The sequence below is a fragment of the Pseudophryne corroboree genome, chromosome 6 (assembly GCF_028390025.1).
Source record: "Pseudophryne corroboree isolate aPseCor3 chromosome 6, aPseCor3.hap2, whole genome shotgun sequence".
NCBI lineage: Eukaryota > Metazoa > Chordata > Amphibia > Anura > Myobatrachidae > Pseudophryne > Pseudophryne corroboree.
Window position 1 is genome coordinate 728315270 of NC_086449.1, and position 15628 is coordinate 728330897.

General features: G+C 47.9%; 1 protein-coding gene across 1 annotated transcript in view; it reads left to right on the forward strand.

Moving 5' to 3' along the window:
• Positions 1-15628, forward strand: part of RIC8B (RIC8 guanine nucleotide exchange factor B) — a 151730-nt gene that overhangs the window by 26115 nt on the left and 109987 nt on the right. The window contains exon 2 of the mRNA XM_063928440.1: positions 3298-3345. Within this exon, the coding sequence (XP_063784510.1) occupies positions 3298-3345 (48 nt within the window). The remainder of the gene's footprint in view (positions 1-3297; positions 3346-15628) is intronic.

Consider the following 15628-nt stretch of genomic DNA (forward strand, 5'->3'; position numbering starts at 1 on the left):
CATACCATGAAGCATTCTCATAATTTTGTTTAAACACATCTAATGTAGCAGCATAGTATAGAAACAATATTGCCAGCATGTTCAAATGGCACGGAGGTGCATGCCCCTTAATCATAATGTAATGATAACATATCAAATGATCCTGTGAAATTGGGTGGGAATGAGAATGCCAAGGTATACAGCTTTCTTCTGACCAGCTAGTTTCTGATCGTGACCAATACTATATTTGGGGGGGAATTCAATTCCGCCACGGCTAATTGATCCCCAGGGGTAATTCAATTGAAGCTAATAGCTGACATTACCTGGGATTTTGTTTCGCCTGCCCGGAGGCAGGAGAGACCAAATCTGCGATAAGTGCTGTTTTTTTTCCGTGGTCGTAATTGCGAAAACACATGGATCTGGGAACTCATCCCAGGTCCTGTGTGTTTTTGCTCAAAAACGTGTAAATTTTCCTGTGAAAAAAGGGTATTATTTGAATTGGCCCCTTCCCCCCCCCAAAAAAAACAATTGGGCAAAAAATCGTAGAAAAGCTGTTTTTTTTTTTTTTTCCCCCCTTTCACAGAAAATTTAATGAGCTGAATTTCCCCCATAAGTTACAATTAAAAGGAGATGTAATTGATACCAAGACCTCTGTGTAACAAGCTAATACTATATGTGCAAAAGTAAGAATAGGGCCTCTAGAATCCGTTCGTGTGTGTATGGAGTTCTCACAGCTGAAAGTATCTATAAAACCAGTCTCGGTGAATATTGTATTTGTCCTGGAATGACTGGCCCAATCAACTATAGTGGGATGAAAAATATAATTCCAGGAAGATTTGAAAGAGGCCTTATGCAGAGGATTGAATGTCTGTGCCAGCAGGGGTGCACTAACCATATAAGTCAGTGGTTCCCAAATTTTTTTGAATCACCGCACCCTAGGGTATAAGAATGTTTTCACGACACTCCTAGGCCAAATGTTTCTTATTGAGAAATTCAGGAAAAAAATATTAAATTCAGTAAATTGTGTTTATACTGTATGTCATCCTTAGGCTCCCTTATGTAGTGAGGGACAGCATTCACTTCTGTTTGTCCACATATTTTATGTTTGGAAGCCACAAGCACTTTAGTACTTTAAATTGGTCCTGGCCCACCAACCCAGGGCACCCCTGCAAGTGGGAACCACTGATATAATGACTGATTTCACAGATAATGTCATTATTATGACAAACAAGCCACGGATTCCACTCCTTCTCCGACTTTTTCGGCAAGTTGGAAAACAAAGTAATGACTGCGCACTGATGACCAAAATGTTTACTATGGCTGGGGTACACACTTAACCGATCGGCCGTTCGATGTGTTAATACTTTTATCCAGCTGGCCTGAATTTGAATTTGCCCGCCCAGCTGTGATGTCAGCCCCAGAACCAAGTGTACAGTGGGTTGGCATTTTAGCTACCATTAGGACTGCTTACCTCTTCTCGCGCAGCTCTAGGACCAGAAGACCACATTCCAGACTGCATAGGACCTGAGGTGTCAGTTCGCCTGTCACATGAGGGAAGCCCAGTAGTACAACAGGTAGACCGCCCTAGTGGCTGGGAAGGGGAGTGGAGGAGGAAGGTGTGGAGCACGGTGCCTCCCTAAATCCTAGTGGGTGTGATAATTGATCCGCTTTGGCAGTATTCCCATTGTTAATCCAGTCCTGGTAAAGGGGCAGGGGGACCAGGGGGATTGGCGCTGAGTGCCATGAGTGCAGCAACAGTGGCTGGCGAAGAGGAGCAGGGATGCAATGATTAAATCGCTTACCGCATCGTGCCGGCCCTGCATATATTGTTAGGATAACAATGTATCTGATTAAGGTACGCTGTGACTGTATAGTAGAAAGCATAAGGGAGGGAGAACTAAAGAACTCCTTATGTGAGCTATTGACTCACATTTTATAGTGGTGGTGGTGGTGATTATTAATAGGGTGAATATATGTTACTGTCGGCAGTAACACATATTCATTCTTTTTTAAGCGTTACTTCCCCTGCAGCCCCCAGATTCTGCTTTATAGGCAAGTTTGTTTTCTACAGCTTGTATCAGAGGGCCACATGTGGACCCACAGCCGCCTATTGGCTATCACTGCTACGGAGAGTATGTATGCTTGGGTTATGAGGCCATCTCCTGTATACTGTATGGATTGATCTCTCACCATCTTACACTGTTTTGTTTGCTACAAAACATGACCCAATTATGTTTACTTCCCTTTACTTTCCACCTTCATGGAAATAATGAGAAAAGCATGTCGCAGCTGCTTTGCATACAGGAAGTGTTTGATCTCTGACAAATGACGTACTAAGTGATATTTGCAAGCTTAGACCTTGCTGTGAGAAGCCACATGGGGTATTATATAAATAGCCCCCAAATATAGATATATATATATAAAATTATTTTTTTTAATTAGTTTTAACTTGTGCTGTTTGGCCATAAATGCACATTTAGTTTTGCTGCCTTGTAAAAGATTGTAAGTATATCAGATTTCTTCACTGGCCATGTTAGGGCTAAATGAATAATAGATAATATTTTCAGGGAGAGCTGTAACACAATAATGTGCTGATCGAGTTTGCAATGAACACTGTAGGAAAGATCCATTTATGTATATAAATAGCATTTGCAATCAGCCTTCACAATTAATGAGGGAGAACTTGATGCTGTTAAGTGTTACAAGCTGTTTTCACTGGATAGATGTAAAAAAAGACTATAGGCTTTAAGGGTGATATTCAGTTGTTTCAGGCGCCGTCAGCCAGTAGATGGTGCCCAACAAAGCTATTCAGTTGTTGCTCCATTCTGGTGCAAACGGCTGCTAGAGTCTGCATCTCTGCTCATACCCCCCGGGTTGCGAAAAGTGACCCGTTTGAGCACGGAAATTGAACTTTTTGTGTCCCGCCCATTACCTTGGCTGGGTTTAGCCATAGAATTCATTACCGTAATATAATAACAACCATTACAAGATGCACAGTGAGGTCATTATTTGAGAAGTGACCTGGTCACATTTCAGTTAACACAAGTGAAGTTTAAAAGCCGAGTCGGTCAGACCTAGACCCCAACTGTCTGCTTTCCTTGCCTGCCACCCTCTTATTCTGTATATATCCTCACCAGTTGTTCAACTTGTTTTAAGGAAAACCATGAACTTGATTGAAGGTTCACAGTATTTGAGTTCATTGATACGACTGATCAGTAATCAAGTTATCAAGGACAATGTTATTGTCAATCCTTAGCATTCTAGATGTGTTACTACTGAACTTAATTATGCCATTCTCGGTTTATTTTCTCATAACAGAATCGTACCTTGTTTCAGTTTGATCCAGCTGATGAAGAGAAGAGGAAGGCAAGTATCTTAGCCCACACTACAGAGCAAGGTCACCAAATGTGCTTAGACGTTTGAGAATACAGGAGACTGGATCGATGTAGTTAACTTTTCGTTCAGACACATGTTCCTGGAAAATATGCTCCGTAAAAAAAAAAGATCATCTGGCCTATGCACGACTAATACTATTAATAATAACATTGTTTGTATGTTTGTGATAAACTCTAGAACTACTGAACCAATTTTGATTGGGTTTTCACTGAAATGTTCCTTGAGATCCTCCGATTAACTATAGGCTATGAAACATCTCTTTATAATAGTCTTGTCTAATGTCATTGAGGCAATCATCCTGACGTGGCCTGCAGGTGAAAATGTGTTTATTCCGAGAATCCCAATGATTCTGTCAGACTTGCCGTTTGAATTTAAGCGCTTACAATTTACCGTTAGATATGTTTTGGAATGACAATAGACAATGCGCAAGGTCAGCCCTTTAATGTTCTCAGTGTGGACTTGTGCAGCTAGGTCTTATTACATGGTCAGTTATACATGGGTCTTTCCCGTATCGGTAATGCCACCATCAAATCATACTCATAACTGATGACGGTAATGGGCTTACTGCGAGGCATTTACAGACTGAAGTAATTGGTAAACAATAAGAAAAGAAAAAATATTTTTTGCTACAAAAGCTATTGAGACAGAGAAGTGCACTAAAAAAAATTATAATTGAATAAAATGAATAATCACTCTGCAATGACGGGTAGGCACTAATAGTGTTTAAAGGGGTGGTCTTCAGTATGCCGGCTGTCGGGAACCCGGCGCACAGTATACCGGCGCCGGAATCCCGACAGCCGGCATACCGACACTTATTCTCCCTCGTGGGAGTCCACGTCCCCCCTGGAGGGAGAATAAAATAGCATGCGTAGCGCGCCACCGTGCCCGCAAGGGGCTCATTTGCACTCGCCACACTGTCGGTATGCCGGCGGTCGGGCTCCCGGCGCCGGTATGCTGGTCGCCGGGATCCCGATCGCCGACATACCCTACTACACCCGTGTTTAAAGGTCTGATTTAGAGTTGGATGTAAACGCAATGCTGCGTGCAAGCAGCATTGTGTTTCCGTCCGATATGCAGGAGATGTCTCAGTAGAAGAGACGCCTCCTGCATGTTGCTGCGATCCCAGCAATGCGACTGACGTTGCAATCTGGGATCCATGGTCGCAATGTTCCACGCAGATGGCCAGCTGGCTCACGGAAGTGGGGACTGCAAGGCCAGAAAGTCTGCGTGGTAACATGTAGAACCCTGACTGTCCCCTCTTTCTGCCTCCTCAACACACTGCCTGTCAATCAAGCAGTAGCAGAGGAAAAGTTACACAAGAGAAGAAAGAAGAAAATTGCGGGCAAGATCGCGAGGGCCATTATACGCATGCGCAGAACGGACCTTACGCAGCCACAGATTCCCAATAATTGATGACATGACCTGTTGGTGGTACTTGAAGTTCTAGCATAAATGCATTTTAGTGATGTATTTTAATGTGCTTTTCATACATTGAGCACTTATCAATACAATATATTTAAAACACTGCATTAAAAATCCAGATCACAAGAAACCATTCATCCTAGCAGTAGCTACTGTGTGTGTGAACGAATTCAGAATTTCTGCTCAAAGCTTTCTGAATCCCTGCTGTCCACATGTAAATGAAGATAAATTACTATTTTCTTAAAAGCACACCATCCAAGTTCAGTTTAGTTTAATAAATAGATTTGTGTAGTTTGTTTCTGTTGGGGATTTCAACTGTGCCATGAACTTTGTCTCAGTTGCTAATAAGACAGACACTATTCCATAATTTCTCTGACGTCCTAGTGGATGCTGGGAACTCCATAAGGACCATGGGGAATAGCGGCTCCGCAGGAGACTGGGCACAAAAGTAAAGCTTTAGGACTACCTGGTGTGCACTGGCTCCTCCCCCTATGACCCTCCTCCAAGCCTCAGTTAGATTTTTGTGCCCGGCCGAGAAGGGTGCATTCTAGGAGGCTCTCCTGAGTTTCTTAGTAAAAGTTTAGTTTTAGGTTTTTTATTTTCAGTGAGACCTGCTGGCAACAGGCTCACTGCATCGAGGGACTAAGGGGAGAAGAAGTGAACCTGCCTGCTTGCAGCCAGCTTGGGCTTCTTGGCTACTGGGCACCATTAGCTCCAGAGGGACCGAACACAGGCCCAGCCTCGGAGTCCGGTCCCAGAGCCGCGCCGCCGGCCCCCTTACAGAGCCAGAAGCAAGAAGAGGTCCGGAAAATCGGCGGCAGAAGACATCAGTCTTCACCAAGGTAGCGCACAGCACTGCAGCTGTGCGCCATTGCTCCTCAGGCACACTTCACACTCCGGTCACTGAGGGTGCAGGGCGCTGGAGGGGGGGTGCCCTGAGCAGCAATAGAAACACCTTGGCTGGCGAAAATACATCACATATAACCCCCAGGGCTATATGGATGTATTTTAACCCCTGCCAGAATACAGCAAAAAGCGGGAGAAAAGTCCGCCGAGAAGGGGGCGGAGCCTATCTCCTCAGCACACGGGCGCCATTTTCCCTCACAGCTCCGCTGGAAGGACGTCTCCCTGACTCTCCCCTGCAACTACAGAAAAGGGTAAAACAAGAGAGGGGGGCACTAATTAGGCGCAGTATAAATAAAACAGCAGCTATAAGGGGAAAAACACTTCTATAAGGTTATCCCTGTATATATATAGCGCTCTGGTGTGTACTGGCATACTCTCCCTCTGTCTCCCCAAAGGGCTAGTGGGGTCCTGTCCTCTATCAGAGCATTCCCTGTGTGTGTGCTGTGTGTCGGTACGATTGTGTCGACATGTATGAGGAGGAAAATGGTGTGGAGGCGGAGCAATTGCCTGTAATGGAGATGTCACCCCCTAGGGAGTCGACACCTGAGTGGCTGAGCTTATGGAAGGAATTACGTGACAGTGTCAGCTCTTTACAAAAGACGGTTGATGACATGAGACAGCCGGCTACTCAGCTCGTGCCTGTCTAGGCGTCTCAAAAGCCATCAGGGGCTCTAAAACGCCCGTTACCTCAGATGGCAGATACAGACGCCGACACGGATACTGACTCCAGTATCGACGATGAAGAGACGAATGTGACTTCCAGTAGGGCCACACGTTACATGATTGATGCTATGAAAAATGTTTTACATATTTCTGATAATACAAGTACCACTAAAAGGGTATTATGTTTGGTGAGAAAAAACTGCCTGTAGTTTTTCCTGCATCTGAGGAATTAAATGAAGTGTGTGATGAAGCGTGGGTTTCCCCCGATAAACTGATAATTCCTAAAAGGTTATTAGCATCATACCCCTTCCCGCCAGAGGATAGGGCACGTTGGGAAACACCCCCTAAGGTGGATAAAGCGCTCACACGTTTGTCAAAACAGGTGGCACTACCGTCTCCTGATACGGCCACCCTTAAGGAACCTGCTGACAGAAAGCAGGAGAATATCCTAAAATGTATATACACTCACACGGGTGTTATACTGCGACCAGCAATCGCCTCAGCCGGGATGTGCAGTGCTGGGGTGGCTTGGTCGGATTCCCTGACTGACAATATTGATACCCTAGATAGGGACAGTATATTACTGACTAGAGCATTTGAAAGATGCATTTCTATATATGCGTGATGCACAGAGGGATATTTGCCGACTGGCATCAAGAGTAAGTGCGCTGTCCATTTCTGCCAGAAGAGGGTTATGGACGAGGCAGTGGTCAGGTGATGCTGATTCCAAAAGGCATATTGAAGTATTGCCTTACAAAGGGGAGGCGTTATTTGGGGTAGGTCTATCAGACCTGGTGGCCACGGCAACTGCTGGGAAATCCACATTTCTCTGACGTCCTAGTGGATGCTGGGGACTCCGTCAGGACCATGGGGAATAGCGGCTCCGCAGAAGACAGGGCACAAAAGTAAAAGCTTTAGGATCAGGTGGTGTGCACTGGCTCGTCCCCCTATGACCCTCCTCCAAGCCTCAGTTAGATTTTTGTGCCCGGCCGAGAAGGGTGCAATCTAGGTGGCTCTCCTAAAGAGCTGCTTAGAGTAAAAGTTTTGTTAGGTTTTTTATTTTCAGTGAGTCCTGCTGGCAACAGGCTCACTGCATCGAGGGACTTAGGGGAGAGAAGTGAACTCACCTGCGTGCAGGATGGATTGGCTTCTTAGGCTACTGGACACCATTAGCTCCAGAGGGAGTCGGAACACAGGTCTCACCCTGGGGTTCGTCCCGGAGCCGCGCCGCCGACCCCCTTGCAGATGCCGAAAAGTGAAGAGGTCCAGAAACCGGCGGCAGAAGACTTTTCAGTCTTCATAAGGTAGCGCACAGCACTGCAGCTGTGCGCCATTGTTGTCAGCACACTTCATAGCAGCGGTCACTGAGGGTGCAGGGCGCTGGGGGGGGCGCCCTGGGCAGCAATGATAGTACCTTATTCTGGCTAAAAATACATCACATATAGCCCCTGGGGGCTATATGGATGTATTTAACCCCTGCCAGGTCTCAGAAAAACGGGAGAAGAAGCCCGCCGAAAAGGGGGCGGGGCCTATTCTCCTCAGCACACAGCGCCATTTTCCCTCACAGAAATGCTGGTGGGAAGGCTCCCAGGCTCTCCCCTGCACTGCACTACAGAAACAGGGTTAAAACAGAGAGGGGGGGCACTTATTTGGCGATATGACTATATATATTAAAATGCTATAAGGGAAAAACACTTATAAAAAGGTTGTCCCTGTATAATTATAGCGTTTTTGGTGTGTGCTGGCAAACTCTCCCTCTGTCTCCCCAAAGGGCTAGTGGGGTCCTGTCCTCTATCAGAGCATTCCCTGTGTGTGTGCTGTGTGTCGGTACGTGTGTGTCGACATGTATGAGGACGATGTTGGTGAGGAGGCGGAGCAATTGCCTGTAATGGTGATGTCACTCTCTAGGGAGTCGACACCGGAATGGATGGCTTATTTAAGGAATTACGTGATAATGTCAACACGCTGCAAGGTCGGTTGACGACATGAGACGGCCGGCAAACCAATTAGTACCTGTCCAGGCGTCTCAAACACCGTCAGGGGCGTTAAAACGTCCTTTTACCTCAGTCGGTCGACACAGACACAGACACGGACACTGACTCCAGTGTCGACGGTGAAGAAACAAACGTATTTTCCTTTAGGGCCACACGTTACTTGTTAAGGGCAATGAAGGAGGTGTTACATATTTCTGATACTACAAGTACAGTACCACAAAAAAGGGTATTATGTGGAGTGTGAAAAAACTACCTGTAGTTTTTCCTGAATCAGATAAATTAAATGAAGTGTGTGATGATGCGTGGGTTTCCCCCGATAGAAAATTATTGGCGGTATACCCTTTCCCGCCAGAAGTTAGGGCGCGTTGGGAAACACCCCTTAGGGTGGATAAGGCGCTCACACGCTTATCAAAACAAGTGGCGGTACCGTCTCCAGATAGGGCCGCCCTCAAGGAGCCAGCTGATAGGAGGCTGGAAAATATCCTAAAAAGTATATACACACATACTGGTGTTATACTGCGACCAGCGATCGCCTCAGCCTGGATGTGCAGCGCTGGGGTGGCTTGGTCGGATTTCCTGACTGAAAATATTGATACCCTTGACAGGGACAGTATTTTATTGACTATAGAGCATTTAAAAGATGCATTTCTATATATGCGAGATGCACAGAGGGATATTTGCACTCTGGCATCAAGAGTAAGTGCGATGTCCATATCTGCCAGAAGTTGTTTATGGACACGACAGTGGTCAGGTGATGCAGATTCCAAACGGCACATGGAAGTATTGCCGTATAAAGGAGAAAAAGACAACGTCTTTTCAGCCTCAGTCCTTTCGTCCCCATAAGGGCAAGCGGGCAAAAGGCCAGTCATATCTGCCATGGGATAGAGGAAAGGGAAGAAGACTGCAGCAGGCAGCCCATTCCCAGAAACAGAAGCCCTCCACCGCTTCTGCCAAGTCCTCAGCATGACGCTGGGGCCGTACAAGCGGACTCAGGTGCGGTGGGGGGGGTCGTCTCAAGAGTTTCAGCACGCAGTGGGCTCACTCGCAAGTGGACCCCTGGATCCTACAAGTAGTATCCCAGGGGTACAGATTGGAAATTCGAGACGTCTCCCCCTCGCAGGTTCCTGAAGTCTGCTTTACCAACGTCTCCCTCCGACAGGGAGGCAGTAGTGGAAACAATTCACAAGCTGTTTTTCCAGCAGGTGATAATCAAAGTACCCCTCCTACAACACTATATTGTGGTACTGAAGCCAGACGGCTCGGTGAGACCTATTCTAAATCTGAAATAGTTGAACACTTACATACAAAGGTTCAAATCAAGATGGAGTCACTCAGAGCAGTGATAGCGAACCAGGAAGAAGGGGACTATATGGTGTCCCGGGACATCAGGGATGCTTACCTCCATGTCCCAATTTGCCCTTCTCACCAAAGGTACCTCAGGTTCGTGGTACAGAACTGTCACTATCAGTTTCAGACGCTGCCGGTTGGATTGTCCACGGCACCCCGGGTCCTTACCAAGGTAATGGCCGAAATGATGATTCTTCTTCAAAGAAAATGGACGATCTCCTGATAGGGGCAAGGTCCAGAGAACAGTTGGAGGTCGGAGTAGCACTATCTCAAGTAGTACTACGACAGCACGGGTGGATTCTAAATATTCCAAAACCGCAGCTGTTTCCGACGACACGTCTGCTGTTCCTAGGGATGATTCTGGACACAGTCCAGAAAAAGGTGTTTCTCCCGGAGAAGAAAGCCAGGGAGTTATCCGAGCTAGTCAGGAACCTCCTAAAACCAGGAAAAGTGTCAGTGCATCATTGCACAAGGGTCCTGGGAAAAAATGGTGGCTTCTTACGAAGCGATTCCATTCGGTAGATTTCACGCAAGAACTTTTCAGTGGGATCTGCTGGAAAAATGGTCCGGATCGCATCTTCAGATGCATCAGCGGATAACCCTGTCTCCAAGGACAAGGGTGTTTCTTCTGCGGTGGCTGCAGAGTGCTCATCTACTAAAGGGCCGCAGATTCGGCATTCAGGACTGGGTCCTGGTGACCACGGATGCCAGCCTGAGAGGCTGGGGAGCAGTCACACAAGGAAAAAAAAAATTTCCAGGGAGTGTGATCAAGTCTGGAGACTTCTCTCCACATAAATATACTGGAGCTAAGGGCAATTTACAATGTTCTAAGCTTAGCAAGACCTCTGCTTCAAGGTCAGCCGGTATTGATCCAGTGGGACAACATCACGGCAGTCGCCCACGTAAACAGACAGGGCGGCACAAGAAGCAGGAGGGCAATGGCAGAAACTGCAAGGATTCTTCGCTGGGCGAAAAATCATGTGATAGCACTGTCAGCAGTGTTCATTCCGGGAGTGGACAACTGGGAAGCAGACTTTCTCAGCAGGCACGACCTCCACCCGGGAGAGTGGGGACTTCATCGGGAAGTATTCCACATGATTGTGAACCGTTGGGAAAGACCAAAGGTGGACATGATGGCGTCCCGCCTGAACAAAAAACTGGACAGGTATTGCGCCAGGTCAAGAGACCCTCAAGCAATATCTGTGGACGTTCTGGTAACACCGTGGGTGTACCAGTCGGTGTATGTGTTCCCTCCTCTGCTTCTCATAACCAAGGTACTGAGAATTATAAGACGTAGAGGAGTAAGAACTATACTCGTGGCTCCAGATTGGCCAAGAAGGACGTGGCACCCGGAACTTCAAGAAATGCTCACAGAGGACTCATGGCCTCTGCCGCTAAGAAGGGACTTGCTTCAGCAAGTACCAGGTCTGTTCCAAGACTTACCGCGGCTGCGTTTGACGGCATGGCGGTGGAACGCCAGATCCTAAGGGAAAAAGGCATTCCGGAAGAGGTCATTCCTACCCTGGTCAAAGCCAGGAAGGAGGTGACCGCAAAACATTATCACCACATGTGGCGAAAATATGTGGCGTGGTGTGAGGCCAGGAAGGCCCCACGAAGAAATTTCAACTCGGTCGATTCCTGCATTTCCTGCAAACAGGAGTGTCTATGGGCCTCAAATTGGGGTCCATTAAGGTTCAAATTTCGGCCCTGTCAATTTTCTTCCAGAAAGAATTGGCTTCAGTTCCTGAAGTCCAGAAGTTTGTCAAGGGAGTATTGCATATACAACCCCCTTTTTGTGCCTCCAGTGGCACTGTGGGATCTCAACGTAGTTCTGGGATTCCTCAAATCACATTTTAAACCGCTCAAATCTGTGGATTTGAAATATCTCACATGAAAAGTGACCATGCTGTTGGCCCTGGCCTCGGCCAGGCGAGTGTCAGAATTGGCGGCTTTGTCTCACAAAAGCCATATCTGATTGTCCATTCGGACAGGGCAGAGCTGCGGACTCGTCCCCAGTTTCTTCCTAAGGTGGTGTCAGCGTTTCACCTGAACCAGCTTATTGTGGTACCTGCGGCTACTAGGGACTTGGAGGACTCCAAGTTGCTAGATGTTGTCAGGGCCCTGAAAATATAGGTTTCCAGGACGGCTGGAGTCAGGAAAACTGACTCGCTGTTATCCTGTATGCACCCAACAAACTGGGTGCTCTTGCTTCTAAGCAGACGATTGCTCGTTGGATTTGTAGCACATTTCAACTTGCACATTCTGTGGCAGGCCTGCCACAGCCTAAATCTGTCAAGGCCCATTCCACAAGGAAGGTGGGCTCATCCTGGGCGGCTGCCCGAGGGGTCTCGGCATTACAACTCTGCCGAGCAGCTACGTGGTCGGGGGAGAACACGTTTGTAAAATTCTACAAATTTGATACCCTGGCTAAAGAGGACCTGGAGTTCTCTCATTCGGTGCTGCAGAGTCATCCGCACTCTCCCGCCCGTTTGGGAGCTTTGGTATAATCCCCATGGTCCTGACGGAGTCCCCAGCATCCACTAGGACGTCAGAGAAAATAAGATTTTACTTACCGATAAATCTATTTCTCGTAGTCCGTAGTGGATGCTGGGCGCCCATCCCAAGTGCGGATTGTCTGCAATACTTGTACATAGTTATTGTTACAAAAATCGGGTTATTATTGTTGTGAGCCATCTTTTCAGAGGCTCCGCTGTTATCATGCTGTTAACTGGGTTCAGATCACAGGTTGTACAGTGTGATTGGTGTGGCTGGTAGGAGTCTTACCCGGGATTCAAAATCCTTCCTTATTGTGTACGCTCGTCCGGGCACAGTATCCTAACTGAGGCTTGGAGGAGGGTCATAGGGGGAGGAGCCAGTGCACACCACCTGATCCTAAAGCTTTTACTTTTGTGCCCTGTCTCCTGCGGAGCCGCTATTCCCCATGGTCCTGACGGAGTCCCCAGCATCCACTACGGACTACGAGAAATAGATTTATCGGTAAGTAAAATCTTATTTTTTACCCCAGGTAGCCTCTCAACATAAGAAGACGCCGTATTATCAGGCGCAGTCCTTTCGGCCCCATAAGGGCAAGCGGGCAAAAGGCTCCTCATTTCTGCCCTGTGGCAGAGGGAGAGGAAAAAGGCTGCAGCAAACAGCCAGTTCCCAGGAACAGAAGCCCTCTCCCGTTTCTGCCAAGTCCTCAGCATGACGCTGGGGCTTTACAAGCGGACTCAGGCACTCCCCTAAAGTCTGCTTTACCGACGTCTCCCTCCGACAGGGAGGCGGTATTGGAAGCCATTCACAAGCTGTATTCCCAGCAGGTGATAATCAAGATACCCCTCCTGCAACAGGGACAGGGGTATTATTCCACGCTGTTTGTGGTACCGAAGCCGGACGGCTCGGTGAGACCTATTTTAAATCTGAAATCCTTGAACACTTACATACACAGGTTCAAATTCAAGATGGAGTCACTCAGAGCGGTGATTGCGAACTTGGAAGAAGGGGATTATATGGTGTCTTTGGACATCAAGGAGGCTTACCTCCATGTCCCAATTTACCCTTCTCACCAAGGATACCTCAGGTTTGTGGTACAGAACTGTCACTATCAGTTTCAGACGCTGCCGTTTGGTTTGTCCACGGCACCCCGGGTCTTTACCAAGGTAATGGCCGAAATGATGATACTCCTTCGAAGGAAGGGAGTTTTAGTTATCCCGTACTTGGACGATCTCATGATAAGGGCAAGATCCAGGGAACAATTGGTAGTCGGGGTAGCACTATCTCAAGTAGTGTTGCGGCAGCACGGTTGGATTCTCAATATTCCAAAATCGCAGCTGATCCCGACGACACGTCTTCTATTCCTAGGGATGATCCTGGACACAGTCCAGAAAAAGGTGTTTCTCCCGGAGGAGAAAGCCAGGGAGTTATCCGAACTAGTCAGAAACCTCCTAAAACCAGGCCAAGTGTCAGTGCATCAATGCACAAGGGTCCTGGGAAAAATGGTGGCTTCCTACGAAGCAATCCCTTTCGGCAAATTCCACGCAAGAACTTTCCAGTGGGACCTGCTGGACAAATGGTCCGGATCGCATCTTCAGATGCATCAGCGGATAACCCTGTCACCAAAGACAAGGGTGTCTCTCCTGTGGTGGTTGCAGAGTGCTCATCTTCTAGAGGGCCGCAGATTCGGCATTCAGGACTGGGTCCTGGTGACCACGGATGCCAGCCTGCGAGGCCAGGGAGCAGTCACACAGGGAAGAAATTTCCAGGGCTTGTGGTCAAGCCTGGAGACATCACTTCACATAAATATCCTCGAGCTGAGGGCCATTTACAATGCCCTAAGCCAAGCAAGACCTCTGCTTCAAGGTCAGCCGGTGCTGATCCAGTCGGACAACATCACGGCAGTCGCCCACGTGAACAGACAGGGCGGCACAAGAAGCAGGAGGGCAATGGCAGAAGCTGCAAGGATTCTTCGCTGGGCGGAAAATCATGTGATAGCACTGTCAGCAGTGTTCATTCCGGGAGTGGACAACTGGGAAGCAGACTTCCTCAGCAGGCACGACCTCCACCCGGGAGAGTGGGGACTTCACCCAGAAGTCTTCCACATGATTGTAAACCGTTGGAAAAAACCAAAGGTGGACATGATGGCGTCCCGCCTCAACAAAAAATTGGACAGGTATTGCGCCAGGTCAAGGGACCCTCAGGCAATAGCTGTGGACGCTCTGGTAACACCATGGGTGTACCAGTCAGTGTATGTGTTTCCCTCCTCTGCCTCTCATACCCAAGGTACTGAGAATTCTAAGACGGAGAGGAGTAAGAACTATACTCGTGGCTCCGGATTGGCCAAGAAGGACTTGGTACCCGGAACTTCAAGAGATGCTCACAGAGGACCCGTGGCCTCTACCTCTAAGAAGGGACCTGCTCCAGCAAGGACCCTGTCTGTTCCAAGACTTACCGCGGCTGCATTTGACGGCATGGCGGTTGAACGCCGGATCCTGAAGGAAAAAGGCATTCCGGAAGAAGTCATTCCTACCCTGATCAAAGCCAGAAAGGATGTGACCGCAAAGCATTATCACCGAATTTGGCGGAAATATGTTGCGTGGTGCGAGGCCAGGAAGGCCCCAACGGAGGAATTTCAACTGGGTCGATTCCTGCATTTCCTGCAAACAGGAGTGTCTATGTGCCTAAAATTAGGATCCATTAAGGTTCAGATTTCGGCCCTGTCGATTTTCTTCCAGAAAGAACTGGCTTCAGTTCCTGAAGTTCAGACATTTGTCAAGGGGGTGCTGCATATACAGCCTCCTTTTGTGCCTCCAGTGGCACCTTGGGATCTCAATGTAGTTTTGGGGTTCCTAAAATCACATTGGTTTGAACCGCTTAAATCTGTGGATTTGAAATATCTCACATGGAAAGTGGTCATGCTGTTGGCCCTGGCTTCGGCCAGGCGCGTGTCAGAATTGGCGGCTTTATCTTATAAAAGCCCTTACCTGATTTTTCATACGGACAGGGCAGAATTGAGGACTCGTCCACAATTTCTCCCTAAGGTGGTTTCAGCGTTTCACCTGAACCAGCCTATTGTGGTACCTGCGGCTACTGGGGACTTGGAGGACGTTGTCAGGGCCCTGAAAATATATGTTTCCAGGACGGCTGGAGTCAGAAAATCTGACTCCCTGTTTATCCTGTATGCACCCAACAAGCTGGGTGCTCCTGCTTCTAAGCAGACTATTGCTCGTTGGATTTGTAGTACAATTCAGCTTGCACATTCTGTGGCAGGCCTGCCACAGCCAAAATCCGTAAAAGCCCATTCCACAAGGAAGGTGGGCTCATCTTGGGCGGCTGCCCGAGGGGTCTCGGCTTTACAACTTTGCCGAGCAGCTACTTGGTCAGGGGCAAACACGTTTGCTAAATTCTACAAATTTGATACCCTG